Here is a 25,595-nt window from a genome sequence, read left to right on the forward strand (position 1 = left end):
AAGGGATGAATGCTCTGTGGTCAAACCAGAAACGTGTTCATGAGAGTGAGAACGGTGGACTCACCCAAATGTTGGAAAAGAGATAATAATTGTTGAGAAGAAAGGAAAAGCACAAAAGGTTCATGTGAGATGTGGAAAACTCTGCCCAGATTAAAAAATCAGATTGAAATAGACCCTCAGAGAATAATGGGGGTGGAGTGATGTCAGCAAGATTGCAGAGCAGGAGATAATCAGCATCTGTCCTCACATAAAATCAACAGTTGGACATCGATACCTAAACGGAATTGGCTTTGGGATGGCTCAGAAATCCAGTTAAGAATCTGTATTAACACAGTGGAGCAGAAATGAAGAATTAATGAGCAGAAAGGATTAAGGGGAATCAACTTAGATGAGATGGCAAGGAACAGAGAAGATCGAGGTATCTGTATCAGCGACACAGCTTGTGCCATCATGGTCCCCACTGGCCAGCTCTGTGAAGGACTCCATTAGCCTTTGCTGCTAAGGACCTCTACCGCCCCCATGGTGGCTGCAACTTCCCCACAGCTTTCACAGCAGAGGAACCTGTAGTGATAGCGGGCATGGGCCCCAGTTGCCTACTCCACAGAGGACGCTGGGTGCTTTCACCATGGAGTTAACCAGCAGCCATCACCACCACAGGATACCCTAGGGAGAGAGATGCTGCTGCACCTTATTCTTCCCTCCCCAGAAGAAGCTGCTGGTCTGCTGCCCTGGGACCAGGACTGCCAGCTGCCTCCCTCAACCCTGTGCATACCCCAGACCCCAGAACCCTGGCTGTTGTGGTGGCACCCATGCTTCAGATCCCAGCTTCATGGTAGTTGCACACTCATGCACCTGAGATGCTGGAGCCACCACCGTTGTGAACTAGTCAGCACACCAGAACCTGGAACCACCATCCCTCTGTGAGTGCCTGCACGCCAGACCTCTGCTGTGTCTCTGTGCCATCGACACCTGTACATCAGACACCTGTGTTACCACTGCCAGGAGAGTGTCCACAGGCTGGATCCAGTGCTAAGAGGTAGCCCATCGGCAATAAAGTCCCCATGGGAAAAAAAGGATCAGAAGGTGCCCACAAACTGTCAACACTGTAGACCCCAGCAGTCCCACAGCCTCTGTAGCTACCGGCAGTTGAGGACTCATACCGTCCTTGCCAGTACTGACCTCAGCTGGTGAGCTGCACAGAGACTACAGTGCTGGGCCTGGCCTGTACCTGCAATCAACATACCCCATCCAACCAGCTTCCCTGTACCCACTGGCAGGTAAAGGTCTTCTCCACCAAAATCAGTTTGTAAGGTCTAGAAGAGATGAGTGATCCATCAAATACACAGATATCAACACAAAGTTACAAGAAACATGGACAAAAGCAAGGAAACATGACACCACCAAAAGGAGCAGAATGATTTTCCAGTAACAGGCCACAAAGAACTGGAGATCTATGAATTGCCATAGAATTCAAACTTAATCATTTTAAAGAAACTTGGTGAGCTGTAAGAGAGCACCTGTAGACAACAAAATCATGAAAACAATACACAAACAAAAATGAGAAGTTTAACAGAGAAATAGAAATGGTAAGAAGAACCAAACAGAAATTCTGGAGCTGAAGAAATGTAGAGAATGAGGTTTTAAAAAATGCAATAGAGATCAAGTCTGCAATACAGACTTGATCAAGCTGAAGACAGAATCTGTGAACTTGAAGATGAGTCATGTGAAATTAGCAAGTCATAGAAGAAAAGGGAATGAAAAAATAGTGAAGAAAGCCTATGTGAATTATGGGGCTCCATCCAGTAACTAATATTTTCATTGTGGACATCCCCAAAGAAGAGAGAGAGAAAGGGCAGGAAACTTATTTTAAGAAATTTCCAGGAGGGAGGTTCAAGGAAGAGGGGACATATGTATACCTATGGCTGGATCATGTTGATGTATGGCTGAGACCAACACAATATTGTAAAGCAATCATCCTTCAATTAAAAATAAATTAAAAAGAGAAAAGAAATTCTCAAATCTAGGACAAGATCATGAACATTTGTGTCCATGAATCTCTTAAGTCCCTATATAGATGTAACCCAAAGAAGATTTTCCCAAGATACATTATAATAAAGCTATCAAAAATCAAAGACAAAGAATTTTGAAAGCAGCAATTGGGAGGAAAAAACCTTGTTTTATATGAAAAGAAACTCTCAGCAGATTTCTCAGAAGAAACCTTGTAAGGCAGGAAAGGGTGGAATGATATATTCAAAATTCTGAAAGAAAAAGGCTGATGACTGAGACTACTACTTTAACTGGCAAAGCTGTCTTTCAGAAATGAAGGAGAAATAAAGACTTTACCCAAACAAACAAAAGTTGAGGGAGTTCATCACCACTGTACCTGCCTCATGAAAACACATGGAAGTGTAAAATTCAGTGGCAAAAGTATATAGGCTGTTATAACTATATTTTTATTTTAAGCCTCATGGTAGTCACAAAGTAAATACCTATACATAAAAGATAAAGGAAATAAAGCATACCACTATAGAAAATCATCAGATCACAAACGAAGAAAGAGAGGAAGAGAGGAACTGCGAAACAGAAAGCAAGAAGATGGCAATTAGTAAGTCCATATTTATCAATAATTACTTTAAATGAAAATGAATTAATATCTCTAATCAAAATATAGAGTTGTTGTTCAATTGCTAAATCATGTCCTGCTCTTTGGGACCCTGTGGAGTACAGCATGCTAGGCTTCCCTGTCCTTCACTATCTCCCGGAGTTTACTCAAACTCATGTCCATTTAATTGGCGATGCCATCCAACCATCTCATCCTGTGTTTCCCACTTCTCTTGCCCTCAGTCCTTCCCAGCATCAAAATCTTTTCCAATGAATTGACTCTTTTTGTCAGGTGGCCAAAGTACAGAGGCTGAGTGAATTAAAAAACAAGACAAAACTATATGTTGTCTGCAGGAGATTCACTTCAACTTTAGTGGCATATATATCCTGAAAGTGAAGGATGGAAACTTATATTCCAGGCTGATAGAAACCAAAAAAGAGCAGGGGCAGTTGTATTTATATCAGACAAAATGGCTGTAAGTCAAAATCTGTAACAAGAGACAATGAAAGTCATTCTATAGTGATAAAAGAATCAGTTTATCAAAAGGATATAGCATTTGTAATTATGTATGTACTCAAGATGTGAGCACTTACATATATGGAACAAATATTAACAGATCTGCAGGCAGAAATAGATGTCTATGCACTAATAGTGGGGGACTTAAACTACTTCACTTTTAATAATGGATAGACCTTCCAGACGGAAAATCCATGAGAAAATATAGAACAAAAGGACCATAGGACAAATGGACCTTAACAGACATAAGCAGAACGTTCTACTCAACAGCAGCAGAGTATACATTCTTCTCAAGTGCACATGAAACATTCTCCAAGATAGATCATTTGTTAGATTACAAAACAAGTCTTAACAAATTTAAGAAGACTGAAATCACATCAGATTATTTTTCCAACCACAATGTCATGAAACTAGAAATCAACAGGAGGAAAGCTGGAAAATGTAAAATTACATGGAAATTAAGCAATGCATTTCTGAATAACAAAAGGGTCAAAGAGGAAATTAAAAAGGAAATAAAAATATCTTGATAGAAATGAAAGTGGAAACAATGTGCCAAAACTTACATAGTTCAGCAAAAGCAATTTTAAGAGGAAATTTATAGTTACAAAACTTACATTGAGAGACAAGAAAGATCTCAAACTCTTTAACTTCACACCTCAAGGAACTAGTGAAAGGATGAACTTAGCCCAAAGTTAGCAGAAAGAAGGAAACAACAAAATCCAGAGTAGAAATAGAGACTCGAAAAAAAAAAAAAAAATAGATCAACAAAACTAAGAGCTAGTTCTTTGAAAAGTTAAAGTCAGCAAACCTTTAGCTAGGCTAAGAAAATGAAATCTGAATTGAAAGGGGAGATGTTACATCTAATAATACAGAAATGAAAAGAATCATGAGAGAATACCATGAGTGAGTACATACCAAAATATTGAATAACCTAGAAAAATGGATAAATTCCTAGAAACACACAGACTATCAGGACTGAATCAGTAAGAAATAGAAAACTGAATGGACCTGTAACTAATGAAGAAACTAAATCTGTAATCAAAAATCTCCTGACAAAGAAAAGTGCAGGACTGGAAAACTTCACTGGTGAATTCTATTAAACATTTAAAGAAGAATTAGCACCAGTCTTTCTTAAACTCTTCCAAAAAAAAAAAAAAACTGAAAAGGAGGTGACACTTCTGACTCATTTTGCTAGCCAGCTTTACCCTGATACCAAAGTTAGACAAGGATACTATAAGAAAACAGAGTTACAGCCCAGTATCCTTGATGGATCTGTATGACATTTATATACAAAAACCCTCAACAAAATACTACCAAACTGAATCAAGAGCACATTAAAAGAATCATACACTACAGTCATGTGGGATTTATTCCTGAGGTGCAAGGATGGCTCAACATGAGTAAATCAATAAATGTGATACAACACATTAACAGAATGAAGTAGAAAATCTTATGATAATGGCAACAGATGAAGAAAAAAGGCATTTGAAAGTTTTAAGTGATAAAAAAATCTCAACAAATAAAGTTTAAAAGGAATGTACTTCAACATAATGAAAGTTGTATATAATCAGCCCACAGCTAACATCATACTCAGTCATGAAAAGCTAAAGCTTTTCCTCTTAGTTTAAAAACAAGACAGGATTCATACTCATTACTTCTATTCAGCATCACCCTGGAAGTCCTAGCCAGAGCAGTTAGTCAAGAAGAAGAAATAGAGGGCATCCAAATCAGAAAGGAAGAAGTAAAATTGTAGATGACATAATCTAATATACGGAAAACCTTAAAGACTCCATCAAAAAACTGTTAGAATAAACCCAGTGAAGTTGCAGAATACAAAATCAACATGCAGAAATCAATTTTATTTCTATAAACCAATCTGAAAAATAAACTAAGAAAGCAATCCCAATTACAATAGTATCATACTGAGGAATAAATTTTACCAGGAGATGAAAGCCATGTGTGCTAAAAACTATGAGACATTGATGAAAGAGATTGAAATAAATGGAGCCATATCTTATGTTCTTTGATTGAAAGAATTAAATGTCTATACTACCCAAACTTATCTACAGATTCAATGCAACTCCCATCAAAATTCCAGTGTCATTTTTCACAGAAATAGAAAATTCTAGAATTCATATGGAATCACAAAAAAAGCCAAATAGCCAAAGCAGTTTTGAGAAAGAACAAAGTATATCATTTCATGATTTCAAACTATATTGTAAAGCTATGGTAATCAAAACAGCATATGGTATTAACATGAAAATAGACACAGACCAGCAAAACAGAGAGCCCAGAATACACTCAAGCATATATGGTCAACTAATCTATGACAAGGGCACCACATGTACACAGCTGGGGGAAAGGTTAGTTTCTCCAATAAATGGTTCTGAGAAAACTGGACATCCAAAAGGAGAAAAATGAAATTGGGTATCTGTCTCACACCACCCACAAAAATCAACTTAAAATAGATTAAAGACTGAAACTTAAGGCCTGAAACTTTAAAAATAGAACTGCCATATGTTCCAGTAGTCCCACTTCTGGGTATTTATCCAAAGGAACTGAAATCACTGTCTCAAAGAGATATCTGCATCTCCATGTTCATGCAGCATTATTCATAGTAGCCAGGATATGGAAACAATCAAGTGTCACTAGTTGAATGGATAATGAAAACATGGCATATTCAGCCATAAAAAGAAGGAAATCTTGCCATTTGTGACAGCATGGATGAAATCACAGTCATTATACTAAGCAAAATAAGCCAAGCAGGGAAATTCAAATACTCCTTGATTTCAGTTGTATGTGGAGTTTGAGGGAGAAAAAGTTGAGCTCATCGAACCAATGAGTGGAGTGGTGGTTTGCCAGAGGCACAGATTAAAGAAGCATATGATCATCTCAATAGATGGAGGAAAACATTTGATAAAAGTCAACATATATTAATGACTTTAAATAATAGGAACATAAACATAAAAGTGAATTTGTTTAATCTGACAAAGGATATCTGTTTTAAAAACAACAGCAAATATACTTAATGGTGATGTGCTGCTTTGTTTTTTGTTTTTTGAGATGGAGAGCAATATAAAGATACTCATTATCACTATTTATTTTCAGTATCCTGCTGGAGGTCCTCAGTAGCCCAGTGTAGAGTAGGACATTGTAAATGGGTTCCCAGACCCAATTCCAACTTTGTATGTGTGTGTAGGCTGCCCCACACCAGTGAGCAATTCTCAGATGCCAGCAAGGTGTCTGAGAATTCAACTCAATTCTGACACTTTCTACCTGGAGATAGAATCAGATTCCAGAGGTAAAGAGTTCAGTTCCACTGGACAACCCTCCACATTAGATGCCAGTCACAAGCCCAGGTTGTTATCTGGGCATCTAACCAACTTGGTACAAACTGGAGTTTCCAACAGACATCCTTTAACTTAGGATGTCAATTGCAAGTTAAGGTTGTTTCTTGTACTTCTGCTAAGTCACTTCGATCATGTCTGATTCCGTGCGACCCCACAGATGGCAGCCCACCAGGCTCCTCCGTCCCTGGGATTCTCCAGGCAAGAATACTGGAATGGGTTGCCATTTCCTTCTCCAGTCAGTACTTCTGACCGACTGGCTATAAATCAGGGTTTCCCGTGACCCCTTAATTTGCTTGAGTTGCTCACAGAACTCAGAGAAACATGTATTTTACTGGATCACCAGTTTATTATAAAAGGATGTTTAAGTATAAGAATCAGCAGCCAGATGAAGCGATATATAAGGGATGGCATTGGGAAATGGTGTGGAGCTTCTGTGCCTTTTCCAGGCTCACCACTCTCTCCAATCTCCATGTGTTCAACCTGGAATCTCCCTGAACCTTGTCCTGTAGAGATTTTATGGAGGCTTGGAGAAGGAAATGGCAACCCACTCCAGTGTTCTTGCCTGGAGAATCCCAGGGACGGAGGAGCCTGCTGGGCTGCCATCTCTGTGGTCACACAGGGTCGGACATGACTGAAGCGACTTAGCACAGCAGCAGCAGCATTCAGTTCAGTTCAGTTCAGGCGCTCAGTGTGTCCGACTCTTTGCGACCCCATGGACTGCAGTATGTCAGGCCTCCCTGTCCATCACCAACTCCCAGAGTTTACTCAAACTCATGTCCATCGAGTTGGTGATGCCATCCAACCATCTCATCCTCTGTTGTCCCCTTCTCCTCCTGCTTTCAATCTTTCCCAGCATCAGGGTCTTTTCCAATGAGTCAGTTCTTTGCATCAGGTGGCCAGAGTACTGGAGTTTCAGCTTCAGCATCAGTCCTTTCAATGAATATTCAGGACTGATTTCCTTTAGGATGGACTGCTTGGATCTCTTTGTAGTCCAAGGGACTCTCAAGAGTCTTCTCCAACACCACAGTTCAAAAGCATCAATTCTTCGGCGCTTAGCTTTCTTTATAGTCCAATTCTCACATCCATACATGACTACTGGAAAAACCATAGCTTTGACTAGACAGACCTTTGTTGGCAAAGTAATGTCTCTGCTTTTTAATTAATGCTGTCTAGGTTGGTCATAACTTTCCTTCCAAGGAGTAAGCGTCTTTTAATTTCATGGCTGCAGTTACCATCTGCAGTGATTTTGGAGCCTAAAAAAATAAAGTCTGTCGCTGTTTCCCCATCTATTTCCCATGAAGTGATGGGACCAGATGCCATGATCTTCGTTTTCTGAATGTTGAGCTTTAAGCCAACTTTTTCACTCTCCTCTTTCATCAAGAGACTCTTTAGTTCTTCTTCGCTTTCTGCCATAAGGGTGGTGTCATCTGCATATCTGAGGTTATTGATATTTTCTCCTGGCAATCTTGATTCCAGCTTGTGCTTCATTCAGTCCAGCATTTCTCATGATGTACTCTGCACATAAGTTAAATAAGCAGGGTGAGGCTTCATTACACAGGCACAATTGACTAAATCATTGGCCATTGGTGATTAATTCAACCTCCAGCCTCTCTTCCCTCTTGATCAGGGGCTGGGACCGAAAGTTCTAACCCTCTGATCACATGGTTAGTTCTCTTGGCACCCAGTCCCCACCCTTGGGTGGGACCCAAAAGTCATCTTCCCTGAAGCATTTTCAGGAACTGAGGGCAAGAGGCCAAATATTATACTTGTAATGTATAATTAATGCTCTTAATGCTCAGGAGAATCCAAGGATTTGGGGAATCTGTGAGCCAGGAGGTATGGATGAACACCACATACGTGTTTTTCCTATAAATCACAAATATTGCAGACATGAAGCAGGAAGGGAGGGTGAGAGAAAACAGAGAGAACAGGGAGGAGAAAAAAGTGGGAAAGAATAAAAGAGGAAGAAAAGCAATAATACTGAAGAAGCCCAGGCCCTGCTTTACACAGTGAAATCTGCATTTCCACACGTGAGACCTAGCATCACTCTCTTTTGTACCTTCCAGATGATTCCAATCTGCAGTCATCTTTAAGAGCCGTGCCTTGTCCAGTTTTTGTAAATATTTAAAGAAGTATCATAATGCTGGCACAATAGCTTAATTTTTCATTTGAAGTAAATAAATTTATCTCAAAACAAGGTTTTCTGAAGCAAATTTTGCTTGTTTGAGTTTGTACCAGCTAAAAGTAGGCTTCCTTTTTTTTTTTTTTCCCCAGAAGTGAAATCAGGGATCATTTATTCAGCTTCTTTTAAAAACACGTAATCACCTTTTTCCCAGGCCTGTGGCAAAAACTAATGTCTGCCTTTTTTCAGGCAACTTCATAATTCCGTGTTCCCAAAACTTTTTATCTTTTTGAGCAAGAATTCTTTCAGGTGTCTTTTACAGTCTTCCAGGGAGTTGGAATTTTTCCATTAAGAGAATTTGTAAAACTGAAATAAACAAAAATCCAGTGCAATGTCTGGTCAATACAGCAGATGAATCAGAACTTCCCAGCCAAGCGTAACAGTTTTTGCCTGATCATCAAAGAAGCATTCAGTCTTGTGTTATACTAATGGAAGTTTATGCATTTTCTGTTGACTAATTTCGGACGCTTTTCATCAAGTGCTGCTTTCAGTTGGCCTAATTGGGAGCAGTACTTATTGGAACCAGTTGTTTGGTTTTCCTGAAGGAGTTCGTAAATAGAGGACTCCATTCCAGTCCTACTGTATACACAACGTCACCCTCTTTGGATGAAGACTGGCCTTCGGTGTGGTTGGTGGTGTTGGTTCATTTCACTTGCCCCACGATCTCTCCCATTCTATATTGTTTTACAGAATCCGCTTTTCATCGCCCTTCACAATTTGTTTTTAAGATGGAATGTTTTTCTTGCATTTCAATAGAGGATCGCATGTAGATGTATGGTCCAGAAGGTTTTTGTGGTGGTTTTTTTTTGGCTTAACTTATGTGGAACCCAAATATCAAAACTATTAACATAACCAAGCTGGTGCAAATGATCTTCATTGCTTGATTTGGGTAGTTTGAGTGTGTCAGCTGTCTGCCATGTGGTATAACATTGATTGTTCTCAGTTAATGTCTCAATTTGATTGTTATCAATTTCAGCTGGTCTACCCAACCACAGAGCATTGTCTGGTATTGGTTTCTGTGACAGTTTATCATGGGAAATTGAATATAGTTCCCTGTATTATATAGTGGGACCTTGTTTATCCATTCTATATATAATAGTTTGCATCTGCTAATCTCAAACTCTTAATCCACCCTCCTTCAGTCCGCTTACTCTTTGGCAACCACAAGTCTGTTATCTATGTCTGTGAGTTCATTTCTATTTTGAAGATAAATGCATTTGTGTTATATTTTGTTTTTTAAGTTATTTATTTGTTTATTTTTGGCTGTGCAGGGTCTTTGTTGCTGAGTATGAGCTTTAGTTGCAGAGAGCAGGGGCTACTCTTTGGTGTAGGTGTGTGGGCTTCAGCAGTTGTGGCACGTGGGCTCTAGCGTGTGAGGGCACGTAGGATCTTCCCAGACCAGGGATCGAACCTCTGTCCCCTGCATTGGAGGGTGGATTCTCAACCACTGAACCAACAGGGAAGCCCCTGTGTTATATTTCAGATTCTACATATAAGTGATATTATATGGTACTCGTCTTTCTGTTTCTAACTTAAACTTCACTTAGTATGATAATCTCTAGTTCTATCTGTGTTGCTGCAAATGGCATTACTTTGTTCTTTTTATGGCTAAGTAGTATTTGTATATATCTCACATCTTCTTTATCTGTTCATCTGTTGAAGGACATCTAAGTTGTTTCCATGTATCAGTGATTATGAATAGTGCTCTGTGAACGTAGGGGTACATGTATCTTTTTGAATTATAGTTTTTTTCCCAGATACATGCTGGATCATATGGCAACTCTACTTTTAGCTTTTTGAGGAACCTCCATACATGTTTTCCATAGTGGCTGCACCAACTTACATTCTCTCTCACAGTGTAGGAGGGTTCTTTTCTTTATATCCTCTCCAGCATTTATTATTTGTGGACTTTTCAAGGATGGCTATTCTGACTGGTATGAGGTGGTACCTCATTATAGTTTTGATTTCCATTTCTCTAATAATTAGTGATGTTGACCATCTTTTTATATGACTGTTGTTGGCCTATAATTTTTTTCTTTTGTAAATGTATTTTTCTGAGTATCAGGGTAAAGGTGGCCTCTTAGAATGAATTTGGAAATGCTCCCTCCTCTTCCGTTTTGGGGATAGTTTGGGAAGGCTAGGTATTAGCTCTCTTTATATGGTAGAATTTTGTCTGTGAAGTCATCTGTCTGGTTCTGGAGTTTTGTTTTCTGGGAGTTTTTTGATGACAAATTCAGTTTCACTACTATTGACCTGTCTGTTCCAATTGTCTATTTCTTTCTGATTCAGTCTTAGAAGATTGTGTGTTTCTAGGGTTTTTATCCGTTTATTCTAGGCTGTCCAATTTGTTGCTGTATGATTTTTTGTATCTCTTTGATATTGGTTTTATTATTTCTTCTTTCATTTCTTATTTTGAGTCCTCTCTTTTTTTCCTAATGAGCCTGGATAAAGACATCAATTTTATCCTAAAAAAAAAAAAAAAAAGGCAAAAAACGCTAGGTCTTGTTTTCATTGATTATTATATTGTTGAGGTGTTTTTTTTTTTTTTTGTCTCTATTTTATTCTTCTCTGATCTTTATTATTTCTTTTCTTCTGCTGACTTTGGGCTTTGTTATTTGATTCCTTTAGACAGTAACCGATGTTGTTTATTTGAGATTTTTCTTCCTTTTTGAGGTACGCCTTTATTGCTTCCCTCTTAGAACTTCCCTTTTCTGTGTCACATGATTTTGGAAAGTTGTACTTTTATTTTCAATTCTCCAAATGTTTTCTGATAACCTCTTTGATTTCTTCATTGACCCATTGTTTTTATAATGTCCTACTATTTAGTCTCCATATTTTTGTTTTTTTTTCCCCATTTTTCTTCCTGTAATAAGTCCCAAAAATGGAAAGTGAAAAAGTGAAAGTATTAGTTGATCAGTCATGTTTGACTCTTTGCAACCAGATGGACTATAGCCTACCAGGCTCCTCTATGCATATAATTCTCCAGGCAAGAATACTGGAGTGGGTAGCCATTCCCTCTCCAAGGGATTTTCCCAACCCAGGGATCAAACCCAGGTCTCCTGCATTGCACGCAGATTCTTTACTCTCTAAGCCACCAGGAAGCCCAAGTTTCATATTATTATTGTCAGAAAAAATGCTTGATGTAATTTCTGTCCTCTAAATTTGTTGAGACTTGTTTTGTGGCCTAGCATGTGATCTGTCCTGGAGAAGGTTCCACATGCCCTTGAAGAGAATGTATATTCTGCTGTTTTTAGATGGAATGTCTTCAGTTCAGTTCAGTTCAGTTCATTTCAGTCGCTCAGTAATGTCCGACTCTTTGTGACCCCATGAATCGCAGCATGCCAGGCCTCCCTGTCCATCACCAACTCCCGGAGTTCACCCAAAGTCATGTGCATCAAGTCAGTGATTCCATCCAGCCATCTCATCCTCTGTCGTCCCCTTCTCCTCCTGCCCCCAATCCCTCCCAGCATCAGAGTCTTTTCCAATGAGTCAACTCTTCGCATGAGGGCCAAAGTACTGGAGTTTCAGCTTTAGCATCATTCCTTCCAAAGAAATCCCAGGGCTGATCTCCTTCAGAATGGACTGCTTGGATGTCCTTGCAGTCCAAGGGACTCTCAAGAGTCTTCTCCACCACCACAGTTCAAAAGCATCAATTCTTCGGCGCTCAGCCTTCTTCCCAGTCCAACTCTCACATCCATACATGACCACAGGAAAAACCATAGCTTTGAGTAGACGAACCTTTGTTGGCAAAGTAATGTCTCTGCTTTTGAATATGCTATCTAGGTTGGACATAACTTTCCTTCCAAGGAGTAAGCATCTTTTAATTTCATGGCTGCAGTCACCATCTACAGTGATTTTGGAGCCCGTGGAAGTGAGAAATAGATTTAAGGGCCTAGATTTGATAGATACAGTGCCTGATGAACTATGGAATGAGGTTCGTGACATTGTACAGGAGACAGGGATCAAGACCATCCCCATGGAAAAGAAATGCAAAAAAGCAAAATGGCTGTCTGGGGAGGCCTTACAAATATCTATGAAAAGAAGAGAAGTGAAAAGCAAAGGAGAAAAGGAAAGATATAAATATCTGAATGCAGAGTTCCAAAGAATAGCAAGAAGAGATAAGAAAGCCTTCCTCAGCGATCAATGCAAAGAAATAGAGGAAAACAACAGAATGGGAAAGACTAGAGATCTCTTCAAGAAAATTAGAAATACCAAGGGAACATTTCATGTAAAGATGGGCTCAATAAAGGACAGAAATGGTATGGACCTAACAGAAGCAGAAGATATCAAGAAGAGGTGGCAAGAATACACAGAAGAACTGTACAAAAAAGATCTTCATGTCTCAGATAATCACGATGGTGTGATCACTGACCTAGAGCCAGACATCTTGGAATGTGAAGTCAAGTCGGCCTTAGAAAGCATCACTATGAACAAAGCTAGTGGAGGTGATGCAATTCCAGTTGAGCTATTTCAAATCCTGAAAGATGATGCTGTGAAAGTGCTGCACTCAATATGCCAGCAAATTTGGAAAACTCATCAGTGGCCACAGGTCTGGAAAAGGTCAGTTTTTATTCCAATCCCAAAGAAAGGCAATGCCAAAGAATGCTCAAACTACCACACAATTGCACTCATCTCACATGCTAGTAAAGTATATAATAAGTCCAACTGGTCTAATGTTAAGACCACTGTTTCCTTATTGGTTTTCTGTCTGTATGATTTCTCCCTTGATATAAGTGAAGTGTTATAATCTTCTATTCTTATTCTGTTGTCAATTTTTCCTTTTTCTGACCATCAATATTTACTTTCCAGATTTAAGTGCACCTGCATTTGTTTTTGTTTGGTTGCTAAGTCATGTCTGACTCTTTGTAACCCCATGGAGTGTAGGCTCCTCTGTCTTCTCCCATCTCCAAGAGTTTGTTCAATTCATGTCCAACGAGTTGGTGATGCTATCTAACAGTTTTGTCCTCTGCCACTCCCTTCTTTTGTCTTCAGCATCAGGATCTTTTCCAGTGAGTCAGCTCTTTGCATCAGGTGGCCAAAGTATTGGAGCTTCAGCAACAGTCCTTCCAATGAATATTCAGGGATGATTTCCTTTAGGATTGACTAGTTTGATCTCCCTGCTGTCCAGGGGACTCTCAGCAGTCTTCTCCAGCACCGTAGTTTGAAAGCTTCAGTTCTTCACACTTAGCCTTTTTTATTGTCACTTCAACACATGACTACTGGGAAAACCATAGCTTTGACTATACAGACATTTGTTGGCAAAGTGATGTCTCTGCTTTTAATATGCTGTCTAGGTTTGTTGCAGCTTTTCTTCCAAGGAGCAAGCATCTTTTAATTTCATGGCTTGTAGTCATTGTCCACACTGATTTTGGAGCCCAAGAAGATAAAATCTGCCACCATTTCCATTTTTCCCCTTCTATTTGCCATGAAGTGATGGGACTAGATGGGAGCTGGTATTTTAGTTTTTTAAGTGTTGACTTTTAAGCCAGCTTTTTCACTCTCCTCTTTCACCCTTATCAAGAGGCTCTTTAGTTCCTCTTCACTTTCTGCCCTTAGAGTGGTATCATCTGCATATCTGAGGTTGTTGATATTCTTCCCATCAATCTTGATTCAGTTTTTGTAATTCATCCAGCCTGACATTTCACATGATGCACTCTGTATAGAAGTTAAATAAACAGGGTGACAATATACTCCTTTCCCAATTTGGAACCAGTCAGTTGTTCCATGTTCAGTTCTAACTGTTGCTTCTCGACTTGTATACAGTTTTCTCAGGAGACTGGTAAGGTGGTCTCATATTCGTGTCTCCTTAAGAATTTTCCACAGTTTGTTGTGAGCCACACAAAGGCTTTAGTGTAGTCAATATTAGGTGCATATATATTAATGAATGTTATATTCTCTTCTTGTATTGATCACTATCAGTATATAATGGCCTTCTTTGTCTTATTTATAGACTTTGTCCTAAAGTCTATTTTGTAAGATATGAGTATTGCTACCAGCTTTGTTGTCATTTTCATTTCCGTGAAATATCTCCTTCCATCCCCTCACTTTTAGTCTGTGTATTTTTAACTCTAAAGAGAGTCTCTTGAACATAGATGGGTCTTGTTTTTTTATCCAATCATCTCCTCTATGTCTTTTGATCGGAACATTTAGTCCATTGACATTTAGTTAGTTAGTGTTAGTCGCTCAGTCGTGCCTGACTCTTTGTGACCCCATGGACTGCAGCCCACCAGGCTCCTCTGTCCATGAGATTTTCCAGGCAAGGATACTGGAGTGGGTTGCCATTTCCTTCTCCAGGGGATCTTCCCAACCCAGGGATTGAACCCCATTAACACTTAAAGTGATTATATATAGGTATGTATATATTGCTATTTTGTTACTTGTTTTCTGGGTTATTTTTTCATTCTGTGTTCTTTTCATGTTCTTTTAGTTTCTTTCTTTGTGGTTTGATTATTTTGTTTAGTGGTATGCTTGTGTTACTTTCTCCCTATTTTTGTGTGTCTACTGTAGCATTCTGATTTGTGGTTGCCATGGGGTTCATATATGTTGACTTAAATATCTATTTATTTTAATCTGGTCATTTAAGTCATTTAAGTTCAAGCACATTCTAAAAAAGTCTCCATTATTTTACTCGTCTCCCCCACATTTTGTGGGTGTTTTGTCTTGTTTTTGTTTTCTGGCTGTGCCACACAGCATGCAGGATCTTATTTCCCCAAACCAGGGATTGAACCTGTGCCTCCTGCAGTGGAAGCATGGAATCTTAGCCACTGGACCCCCAGAGGAGTCACCATAGTTTGTGTTTTTTTATGTCATATTTTACATCTCCATGTGTATCCCTTAACTGTTTGTTGTAGTTATAGTCGACTTTGTAATTTTTGTCTTTTAATCTTATATAAGCATTTGACCCACAGTCTTTGCTGTATATACTGTGTATTTTCCTCCTGGTGGGATTTTCCCGTCCTATAAATTCTGTCATTTTGTTGTACCCTTTTTTTTCCCCTTGGAGAAGGCTAAGACTTCCTTTAAAGTTGGGTTAAATATTATAAACTTTTAGTTTTTCCTTATCTGAGAAGTTCTTTAGCTGTCTCTTAATTCTGAATGATAATCTTGTTGGGTAGATTATCCTAAGTTTTAGATTTTTCCTTTTTAGCGCTATCGGTATGTCATGCCATTCCCTTGTGGTTGTAAAGTTTCTGCAGAAAAATCAGCTGATGGACTTATGGATGTTTCTTTATATGTTACTCTCTGTTGTTCTCTTGCTGCCTTCAGATTCTCTCTTTGTCTTTAACATTTACCATTTTAATTATGGTAGGTCTTGGTGTATATGTCTCTGTCAGTTTGGGACACTATGTTTACCATACATGGATATCTATTTTTCTTCAGGTTTCAGAGAATTTTCAGTCATAGTTTCATCAAATACATTTTTTTACCCTTTTCTCCTTTGGAACCTCAATAATGCAAATGTTAGTATGCTTGATATTGTCCTGCTGCTGCTGCTAAGTCGCTTCAGTCGTGTCCGACTCTGTGCGACCCCATAGACGGCAGCCCACCAGGCTCCCCCATCCCTGGGATTCTCCAGGCAAGAACACTGGAGTGGGTTGCCATTTCCTTCTCCAGTGCATGAAAGTGAAAAGTGAAAGTGAAGTTGCTCAGTCGTGTCTGACTCTAGCGACCCCGTGGACTGCAGCCTACCAGGCTCCTCCATCCATGGGATTTTCCAGGCAAGAGTACTGGAGTGGGGTGCCATCGCCTTCTCCGTGATATTGTCCTAAAGGTCCCTTAACTTGTTCTAATTTTTTAATATTCTTTTTCTGTTCAGATTGGGTGGTTTCCATTATTCTGTCTTCTAGCTCTCTTAGGCATTCTTCTGTATCACTTAGTCTGCTGTTAAATCTTTCTGGTGTTTTTTCATTTCAGTTGTTGTATTTGATGACTTTATTTTTGGTATTTTCTACTTCTTTGTTAAAATTTTCACTGTGTTCATCTATTATCTTCCTTAGTTCATTAAGCATTCTTTTACTAATGCTTTGAACTCTTTCTGGTAAATTATTTATCTATTTTATTATTTATTTTTTCAGGGGGTTTTCTCCTTTTTTCATATAAAAGAAATCCCTCTGTCTTCTCGTTTTGCTTAACATCTGTTTTCTCTATGAAATTAGGTGAAACAGTTACCTGTCTTGGTCTTAAAGAACTGTACTTGTATGGGAGCATCTCTGTTCAGTCTGTCTCTGCCCAGTGGCTTTGGTGGGAGAGCTGGGTCTGAAGTAAGCAGGGTCATATCTTTTCCCAGAGTGTGTGGGCTGGTATCACCTTGATGGTAGGTAGGATTGGAGATGGAGAGGCTAGAGGCAGAGCCAGGTATGATCTGGGGCTTCTTGTATGCTCATTGGTCATCACAGCCCTATCAAGGGTGGGGTCTGGTCCCAAAGTCTAGAGCAGAATCCCTGAGGGTGGAGTTCAAGCTGCCTCCTTTCCCTGTGAGTGTGTGCTCCCCACTTTCCTGACAATGAAATGTTTGCTCCAGCGGAGATCTGTACTAGAGCAAGAGGATCTGAGTGGTACCTGGTATAGGCCAGTGTGTATGCTTGTACTGTGCCTGCACACCATTCAGAGCGCCAGTCTGTCCTGATCTGCCGCTTCTGTGAACACCAGTAATGGCTGTCCCACCCCACCCCCGACCAGATGCAGAGCTGGGTAAGAGCCTGCTCTGTCTCCCACAGATGCACACTATCCTCCACCATAGCAGCCTTTGACCTAGTGGGAAGCCGTGCTGAAGCTCATGGTGCTGGAGTGCATGCTCAGTGTGGTCTAGGGCATGCCTTGAATCAGTTGCAGGAGACTGACCAGAGTCCCAGGCACTTTCAGTCTGCTTCCTCTGTTTTGCTCCTACGAGTAAACAAAGAGTATTCACACTCTTCACGAGCAAATTCTAGGTTTCTTACAGCCCTCCTGTTAGTCCCACTAGTTTTCAAATCAACCAAGGGGACTCATCTTCTCGGTGTCAGACCCCAGGATGGGATGTCTAATGTGTGGTTCTTACCACTCACTCCTCAGGGAGGATCTCCAAGCCCATGTAATCCCCCTTTACCTCTGTGTCCCCTTCTAGGGGCATCAGTTCTGACCTGATCACTTTCTACCTGATTCAGTGTGGATCTTTACAGCCTTGATTGTACAAAAGGCTTCCTGCCAGTCTTCAGTTTGATTTTAGTGAGAATTGTTCCACCTGTGATGTATTTTTGATGTGTTCACAGAGGGTGATGAACCTGTTGTCTTTCTACTCCTTCATCTTGATCTCCTCTCTCTGGTCCGAGCTTCTGATCTTACAGAGCATGGTGTCTGGCTCATCAGAAGTTACTGTCCTCTCCAGGGCAGGGGAATGTGTACTGCTTGCTACTTAAGACTTTATAATTTCATTTTACAGTTTTGTGGAATGGGCCAGTGCAAGGGTCATAAAAGCTGTTTTTATGGAGCTCGCCTGGCACATGGGGGCATGGAAAGACAGTCGACAGACAGGGATAGGTTATGCCCAATGGCTAAGTGCTACAGAAAAATCAGAAGGAAGATGGGATGTGCTAGTGCGGCTGAATGGGACACTTCTGGAACACAACCTGAGGTGGGAAGCAGGGTCACAGGAAGATATGTGCAAGGAGCCTCGGGCTGGAGCTAACACATGCATGAAGTTGGCATGTTGGAGAAAAGGAGAAGAGGACTGGTATATAGAGCACTACCAGCCCAAAGAAGGCATCTTTTTAGCTAGCAAAGTGCCAGGTGAATAGGACCAGAATAGGTTAGTATAGAGGCATTTTTCCTATTTGTTCTAGATTCAGCACCCTCTAAAGACCAGCTATCCTCCAAGGAGAAACCCAGCTTCTCAACTGATCTGCAGCTTCTGAGCCAAGCAGGCCCCAGGGACCTTCCTGGTGGTGCACCAGCCCCTTTGGTGCCATCATCCCCTCCCGTGACTGCTCTGTCCCAAGACATGGCCCCACCAGCTGCCAGTCCTAAGCTGGAGCCAGCAACGGGGCCTGCCATGCAGGCAGGGGGACCAGGAACCCCTCAGGGGCCAGCCAGTGAGCATAAGACTCCCTGGCCATTAATGGAAACTCTTGATGCTCAGCTTGCTGCACAGTCCCCTGGCATGGGCCGAGGGCCTTGTGCCCCACCTTTGGAGGCCCCCCTTCACCCCATGGGTCTGGGGGATCCTGCCTTAGCCAGAGAGCCCATCACCAAGGGGGAGCCCCTGTCAGCTTTGGCCCCCACATCTGGTGCCCCTGGCGGGGCCTCTCAGCCCACTGTGAGCCAGCCCCTTCCCCCACTCCCCACTGTGGTGGGAGCAATCAGTCTGGCCACTCCCCAGCTCCCCAGTCCCCCGCTGGCACCCACTGCCCCACCTCAGCCGCCTTCAACCTTGGAGTCAGATGGAGAAGGGCCGCCCCCAAGGGTGGGCTTTGTGGACAGCACCATCAAGAGCCTGGACGAGAAGCTGAGGACTCTGCTCTACCAGGAGCACGTGCCCACCTCCTCAGCCTCCGCCGGGACCCCTGTAGAGGCAGGTGACCGAGACTTCACCCTGGAACCCCCAAGAGGGGATGAGCCCCGTACAGAGGCCTCTGGGGGCAGTCTGGGCCTGCTGCCCCAACCTGCGGTGAGTACTGCCCAAGGCACTGTCTCCAGGCAATTCATGTCTGACCCACCCACGCGTGTTTTGCTCAAGTTGCCTAGGGAGGAGGAATCCATCCTTTGAACTGGAGGGGAGGATTTGCAGTTTTGCTACAGAGATGTTAGCAAGTAAGGCTCATAGCTCTTTCTTTGTGTTTCTTTCTTCAGTTGGAAAAGTCAGAAGTGGCCCCTGGATTAGAGGTCACACTGGAGCAGTCCGTGTCCTTGTCAGTGACAGGTAACAAGCCGTAGGTGTTACCAGCCTTCCTTACTTTGAAACATTCTGCTTCTCTACCCTTCATCCCCACAGCATCCTGAGTGGGACCCAGATGTGGCAGAAGCAGTTCTAGCACAAACCATGTGTTCACACTCCAAGAGAAGGCCCTCTGTGGAAATGGGTGAAAGCCCTATTGACTGGGCATTAGGATCTTAACAGGGCCTGTCTGGCTCCCCAGTGCTCTCAGTATATTCTGGTGGATACCCCTAGCTCCTATTTCTATAGGAGGTTATAAGGTGACTGTGGTTATTTTGGACAGAATGCAGGGCTGGGGCTGGGGAGTTCCAGCAGGTCTGTGGAAGCTGCCAGGCTAGAGCCATCTGTGAAATTCTGAAACAGGATTTCTTCTGTGGTTCCTGAGTATTGTGCATCTCTGCAGGAATTCTTGCTGTAGTTCTCATTTCACTACCTGAACACATATGTTTTAGCACAAGGGAGTTGGTCTGATCTAAGGTGTTGGTTCTTTCTTGGCCTGGAATTTCTTGGGAGATGGGCAAGATAAGGATCCAGCTGACCTTGTAATGGGACCATGGGTGTGTATCAGTGGCAAGAACAGTCCTCCCAGATCACAGAACAAGGGGCGTGGACCGTTGGATTCTGTGGCTGGACCCTAGGACACTGCATTCTTATAGATGCCACACTTTAGAGGGGTGGGGCTTCTGGGATTGGAGTCAGAAGCCGTAACATATGATGTTTACCTGGGGAAGATAAGGATCATGGGATGAAGCAGGTGTGGGCTGGGCAAGGGAGAAGGTGAGAGATTGTACCTGAGTGCCCTCTCCATCTCCTTCTGCCTTCTTTCTGTGAGTTGTGTACCATGGGCAGCTGCCTTCTGCAGCATCAGTGCCTTCAAGTGCTGGAGCCTTCCAGAGTATGAAACTGACAGGGAAACTCTAAGAGATAGATTCTAGTTTGGAAAAGGTCAATTTTTCAGAGCTGATCAGAAATAGAGTGCAGTTGGTAATGAGCCTCCTGTCCCCAGAGGTGTGCAAAGCAAGATTGGATGATCTTCACCATAGTCGTGTAGGGAGGAGTATTGTGTATTGCCTAGAGTTGGGGTTGCATGACAGATGAATCTGGGTCTTTTCAGGAATCTGTGTGGGGGCAGACCCCCAGCCTGGCTGGAGGCTCTTTCAGCCCCTGTCATGCCTCTCCCAATCCCCTGCGCATGGCAGCATGTCAGTTCAGCTCAGGCTGACACACAGCTCTGGTTTTCTTTGCTATGTGCAGGTCCCAACTCAGGCCAGGCTTCCACACATCAGCTCCTTCTGCTTCTGTTGTTTACTCTTCACAGCAACCCGGGAAGGCTGGTCAAATGTCTCATCTGTAGATGGGGAAATGAGACAGTCTCAGATGACAGGGACCTTCCACAGACTTTGGAGCAGCAGGATTAGGAGTCACCCTGATTGTTCTGATCTTCCTGGACCTCGTAAGACCCTTTTATCATCAGAACATGTCAGGGAGAGAGAAGGCGATGCTGTCAGGTGAGACAGGGCACATCAGGGGTATAGAGAGGACAGGTAAGGCAGGCGATGGTCATCAGGTGCGTGGAAGGCCTGGCTGTGCCTGGGGGTCTGGAGCAGGGGTCTTCAGGGATCTGAGTAGGATTGGGCTGATGTCCCCCCCCTTTTCTGAATCACAGGGCATCTCCTGTGAAGTGATGGGGTTAGGATGTCAGTAGTTTCTGTTTTCCAGCTGCACTCACCGCTTCTCGCTGCCACTCCCTTTCTCTTCTGGATGGCTGCTTTTGGGTCATTCCTGCCTTTGTTCTCTGCACCAGCCTGAGTAACGGTTTTAACGTTCCTACAGCTGAATCATCTTTGAGCCACACGCTTGGCCGTGAGGGAGCACAAGTGGCCTCAGATTCGCGCACAGCACCCAGTGCCCCCCAGGTAAGAAGTTTTCTCCAGTGAGATGCTCAGTGGGTTGGCGGGCTTGCTCTCTGATGGTGTTTGCGTGGAATCTTTTCCTTTCCACTGTTTCCCAAGGATGTCCCTGCTTCTGCCATCCCTGCCCATCTGGAGCCCACAGACCGGACCAGCAGGGTCCCTGGGGAAACCTTGGCCGAGTCCATGCAGAGCTGCCTGGGGATGTTGATTGAGGGTGGCCAGGACAGCCAACCCCAGCCACACAGCACTCTGGTATCAGGATCCCCTCTGAAGTGGCCAGGGCAGCAGGATGGCAGCTCGCCAGCCAAAACCGTGGGCCGGTTCTCAGTGGTCAGCACCCAGGATGAGTGGACTCTGGCCTCCCCCAATAGCCTGCGGTACTCAGCCCCACCTGACGTTTACCTGGACGAGGCTCCCTGCAGCCCAGACATGAAGCTGGCTGTGCGGCGGGCACAGACGGCCTCCTCCATCGAGGTTGGCATGGAAGAGCCTTTGTCCAGTGACTCTGGGGATGAGTCCCCTCGCAGGAGGCCTTCTGTGCAGAAGCATGCCTCCCTGCCCAGCAGCAGTGGTGGTGTGGCCAGTGACTTTGTGAAGAAGGCCGCTGCCTTCCTGCAGAGGTCCTCTCGGGCTGGCTCCCCATGCCTGGAGACACCCAGCAGGATGGGTGTGAAGGTCCCCACCATCAGCGTGACCTCCTTCCACTCCCAGTCATCCTACATCAGCAGTGACAACGACTCAGAGATTGAGGATGCTGATATCAGGAAAGAGCTGCAGAGTCTTCGGGAGAAGTAGGTTCTGTGGAACAGGTCAGGTCTGGGCTATGGTGTCAGGGGAAGTGTCCGGGAGCCGAAGTCCACGTCCTGCCAAGTGTGCTTTGAGCTGCTTGGGCTGGGTGACAGGGCAGAGGCAGTGTCCCTGCCGTCAGATCTGGTCCCTGGTCTCTGGGGCCCACACCTCCCCTCCTCCTTCAGTCTCACACATAGGCCTTGATCGCGCTTGCTCTCTCCCCCTGCAAGTTTACCTGCTCCTGCTGTGGTCAGGGTCACTGAGATACAGCTAAGCCATGAAGTCTCCTTCAGGACAAGAGGGCCCCACACTTTAGTGACTAAGGTCGGGAGAGGCTGGAATCCTTGGGAAGGAGTGGCTATGGGCTCTTGGAGGGGACCCAGAAATGGAGACATGGGCCGGAGAAGCCCGTACTCTCCTCTACTCTTGGCTGTGCAGAGAGGGCCCTAGCCTTAGCTGCATGCTCCCTGAGGAAGGCCAACCGGGACCACCCAGCCCTTTCCTAGACTTTTCTAGAAACTGCCCTTGCCCACAGCCAGTGATTCCACCCAAGTCTTAACAGCAGCTTCCCACCCATGTGACCTGGCGTCTTGGCTCTATTCTCAGGAATACTGTTGCCTGTGGGGTCAGCCTTCGCTGCAGGCTCTCCTGGGCACAGCTGGAGCCCCAGGGCCCTGGCTAACATTTTTTGTAGACTCGCTTGTACAGGCTTCCTCTCCTCTGAGAGGCCTCTTGTGCTGTGTTCCCTCACATGGAGGAAGTAACACTTATTTGCCTGATAAGCTAAGGCAGCCTTCCAATTCTGAGCCCTGATTATTTGTCTCTTCACCCATGTTTATGAGTAGGGTTTGTATTGTAAGCATAAACGTGAGAAGCTGTTCATATCCTCCCCCCGTCCACCCCACCCCCCCAAAAAAAAACAGCAATGTTACAAGTCTGGATATATTGAAAAACTTGAATGTTTTAGGCTGGTCTCCATGCAGTTCTGTTGTTGGGTGAGTTGATGCCAGAGGTCTCAGTGATACTCCCATTTGGCTTAGGTGTAAACAGAAGGTGACATTTAAATGCCCTTATGTCCCCTGCGCATGCCCTGTCTGCCCAGCCTACCCTGCAGGCTCTACTCCTCATACCCATCCTACCAGTCCTGGGCTCTCCTGGAGGGGCCTCATGTTGGAAATGACCAGAATGCCCACCTGGCTTCCCTCTTCCTTTCCCTCCTACAGGCATCTGAAGGAGATCTCAGAGCTACAAAGTCAGCAGAAACAGGAGATTGAGGCCCTGTACCGCCGCCTAGGCAAGCCGCTACCCCCCAACTTAGGCCTCTTCCACACGGCCCCACCCATTGGCCGCCGGAGAAAGACCAGCAAGAGCAAGCTGAAGGCGGGGAAGTTGCTGAGCCCCCTGGTGCAGCAGCTCAAAGTCGTGGCCTCCAGCACAGGTTGGCCCAGGGCCCTCCTAGCCACCCTCAGACGTGGGAGCTGGGCAGATGGGAGGCAGGCACTAGGCCTTGGAAGAGCACTTCCTGAATCTCCTTTCATTGGAGCAAGGAAGTGTCTTCAGGCCCGAGAGAGCCAAGGCCTCCATCCCTCCTGCCAGGAGGGAAGAACCGGAGTCCCAGCTGCCTGTGGGTTGCAGTGTGCTCCTCCCTGCGGAGTGCTGCCCGGGCTGGGGCCTGCTTCCTGTGATCCCGTTTCTCAGATGTATGTCAGCCCCTGACAGTGGGGGTTGAGAGCTGCCTTGGGGGAGGGAGAGGATGGTAGGGACCCTCCCTGCTCCCCAGCCTTTAACCACAATGCCCAGGCACTAAGAGTACACACCACAAGCCCCCACAACTCTGGGGTGGGGACCCAGTGAGCTGAAAGCCCCAAATGCATCAGGTGGGAAGCCAGCAGTGAGCTGACCTTAAGCCTTCCCTCTCCATGTTGCAGGTAACCTGCAGGATACACACCCAAGAATTTCTAGGATTACCCAAAATTACATGAATTCCGTATCAATTCCTAAAGCTAACACGAGACTTCAGAGAGTGAGGAAATCCACAGGTCCCCTTTGAGCCCACGTGTACATCTGCAGATGGGCCGTGGTCCTTTCACAGCGTTTGCACAACATAGGTTAGCACCAGTGGAAACAGTGGTCATTTTCTTCGATCTTCCTGGCAACTGTACATGGGTGATCCAGCAGAGTACCCATTGCCTGTAGGGACTCAGCTTCCCCAAGGTCACCCAGCAAAGAGCAGGGAGGATAGACATGGCCTGAGCTGGCTGGTCTGTCCTGTGGTGCCTCATCGTGCCTGTCACCCCTTCTCCCCCCAACCCAGGTCACTTGTCAGACTGCAGCAGAGCCCCTCCTGCTAAGGACCCTGCCCAAGCTGGGGCAGGGCCCACAGCAGCTTCAGACCCATGTGGGAAGGCAGTTCAGACTCAGCAGCCTTGCTCCGTGCGGGCCTCCCTGTCTGCAGACATCTGCTCCGGCTTGGCCAGTGATGGAGGCGGAGCGCACGGCCCAGGTGATTCCCAGCTCGCCCGTCTCCGAGCATGTGCTAGCCTCATAGGGCCCGTGTGGCATAGAGGGGACGTGAGCTGCGGCCAAGGCTGCCGACAGCCTCTTAAGGAAAAAGAAATGTTAGATGTAGATTTTGAATGAGAAAAGTGGATGGCCTGCCCATCATCAAGTCTTGCTGTAAGCGGCTCAGAGGGAGGTGTGCTTTGCAAGAGCCGGCCTGGGGAAGGCGCCAGGACCACTGAGAGGTCAGATGTGGCATCTGCTGTGTGCTCTGCGCCGGTTCCCAGGCACTGGCCCACCCCCACCCTCCCCCACTCCCCACTAAACATGGGTCCTTCCGTCAGGAGGGCCAGTTGGGGGGACGAGGGCACAGCTCTCGAGCTGGGAGATTGGCCTTGAGGAGGAAATGCTCGTCACCGCTGCCGTGGATGCAGCAGCTACGCGATGAGGTGCTCCACCCCCACCATCTCTCTCCAGAGAAGTCGTGGTGACCGCTGCCGGTGCCCACCCCCACCCTGCCCCGCACGCTCTCCTGGGGTCCGCTTCTCTTCCGCTCCAACATTGCCTCCTTTCCATTATGTGATCAGTGGCTGTGGTCCTCTGGGCTGGGCTAGGTGGAGCCGTGGATGCTAAGTGAAGAGGCTGATGTGGCTGGTGGTGTGTAGGAGGAATCCCAGAGACTGTACTTGATGCCTGTCTCTTTGTTTTCTTCCCTCTATATTCATTTGCAGGCTGGACGGTTTACCACCCAACGTCTGAGAGAGTGACCTATAAGTCTAGTAGCAAACCTCGCGCTCGATTCCTCAGTGGACCCGTGTCTGTGTCCATCTGTCTG

General features: G+C 44.5%; 1 protein-coding gene across 7 annotated transcripts in view; it reads left to right on the plus strand.

The window, feature by feature from the left end:
• WNK2 (WNK lysine deficient protein kinase 2) overlaps positions 1–25,595 on the plus strand; it is a 147,319-nt gene that overhangs the window by 89,676 nt on the left and 32,048 nt on the right. For 3 of the 7 annotated variants that reach the window (XM_061426226.1, XM_061426227.1, XM_061426231.1), the window contains 7 exons: positions 18,469–19,292; positions 19,475–19,544; positions 21,393–21,475; positions 21,572–22,263; positions 23,485–23,699; positions 24,576–24,764; positions 25,492–25,590. In XM_061426226.1, the coding sequence (XP_061282210.1) occupies positions 18,469–19,292; positions 19,475–19,544; positions 21,393–21,475; positions 21,572–22,263; positions 23,485–23,699; positions 24,576–24,764; positions 25,492–25,590 (2,172 nt within the window). The remainder of the gene's footprint in view (positions 1–18,468; positions 19,293–19,474; positions 19,545–21,392; positions 21,476–21,571; positions 22,264–23,484; positions 23,700–24,575; positions 24,765–25,491; positions 25,591–25,595) is intronic. The other 4 variants (XM_061426228.1, XM_061426229.1, XM_061426230.1 and 1 more) reach the window with 2 other exon arrangements.

The sequence above is a fragment of the Bos javanicus genome, chromosome 8 (genome assembly GCF_032452875.1).
Source record: "Bos javanicus breed banteng chromosome 8, ARS-OSU_banteng_1.0, whole genome shotgun sequence".
Taxonomy (NCBI): domain Eukaryota; kingdom Metazoa; phylum Chordata; class Mammalia; order Artiodactyla; family Bovidae; genus Bos; species Bos javanicus.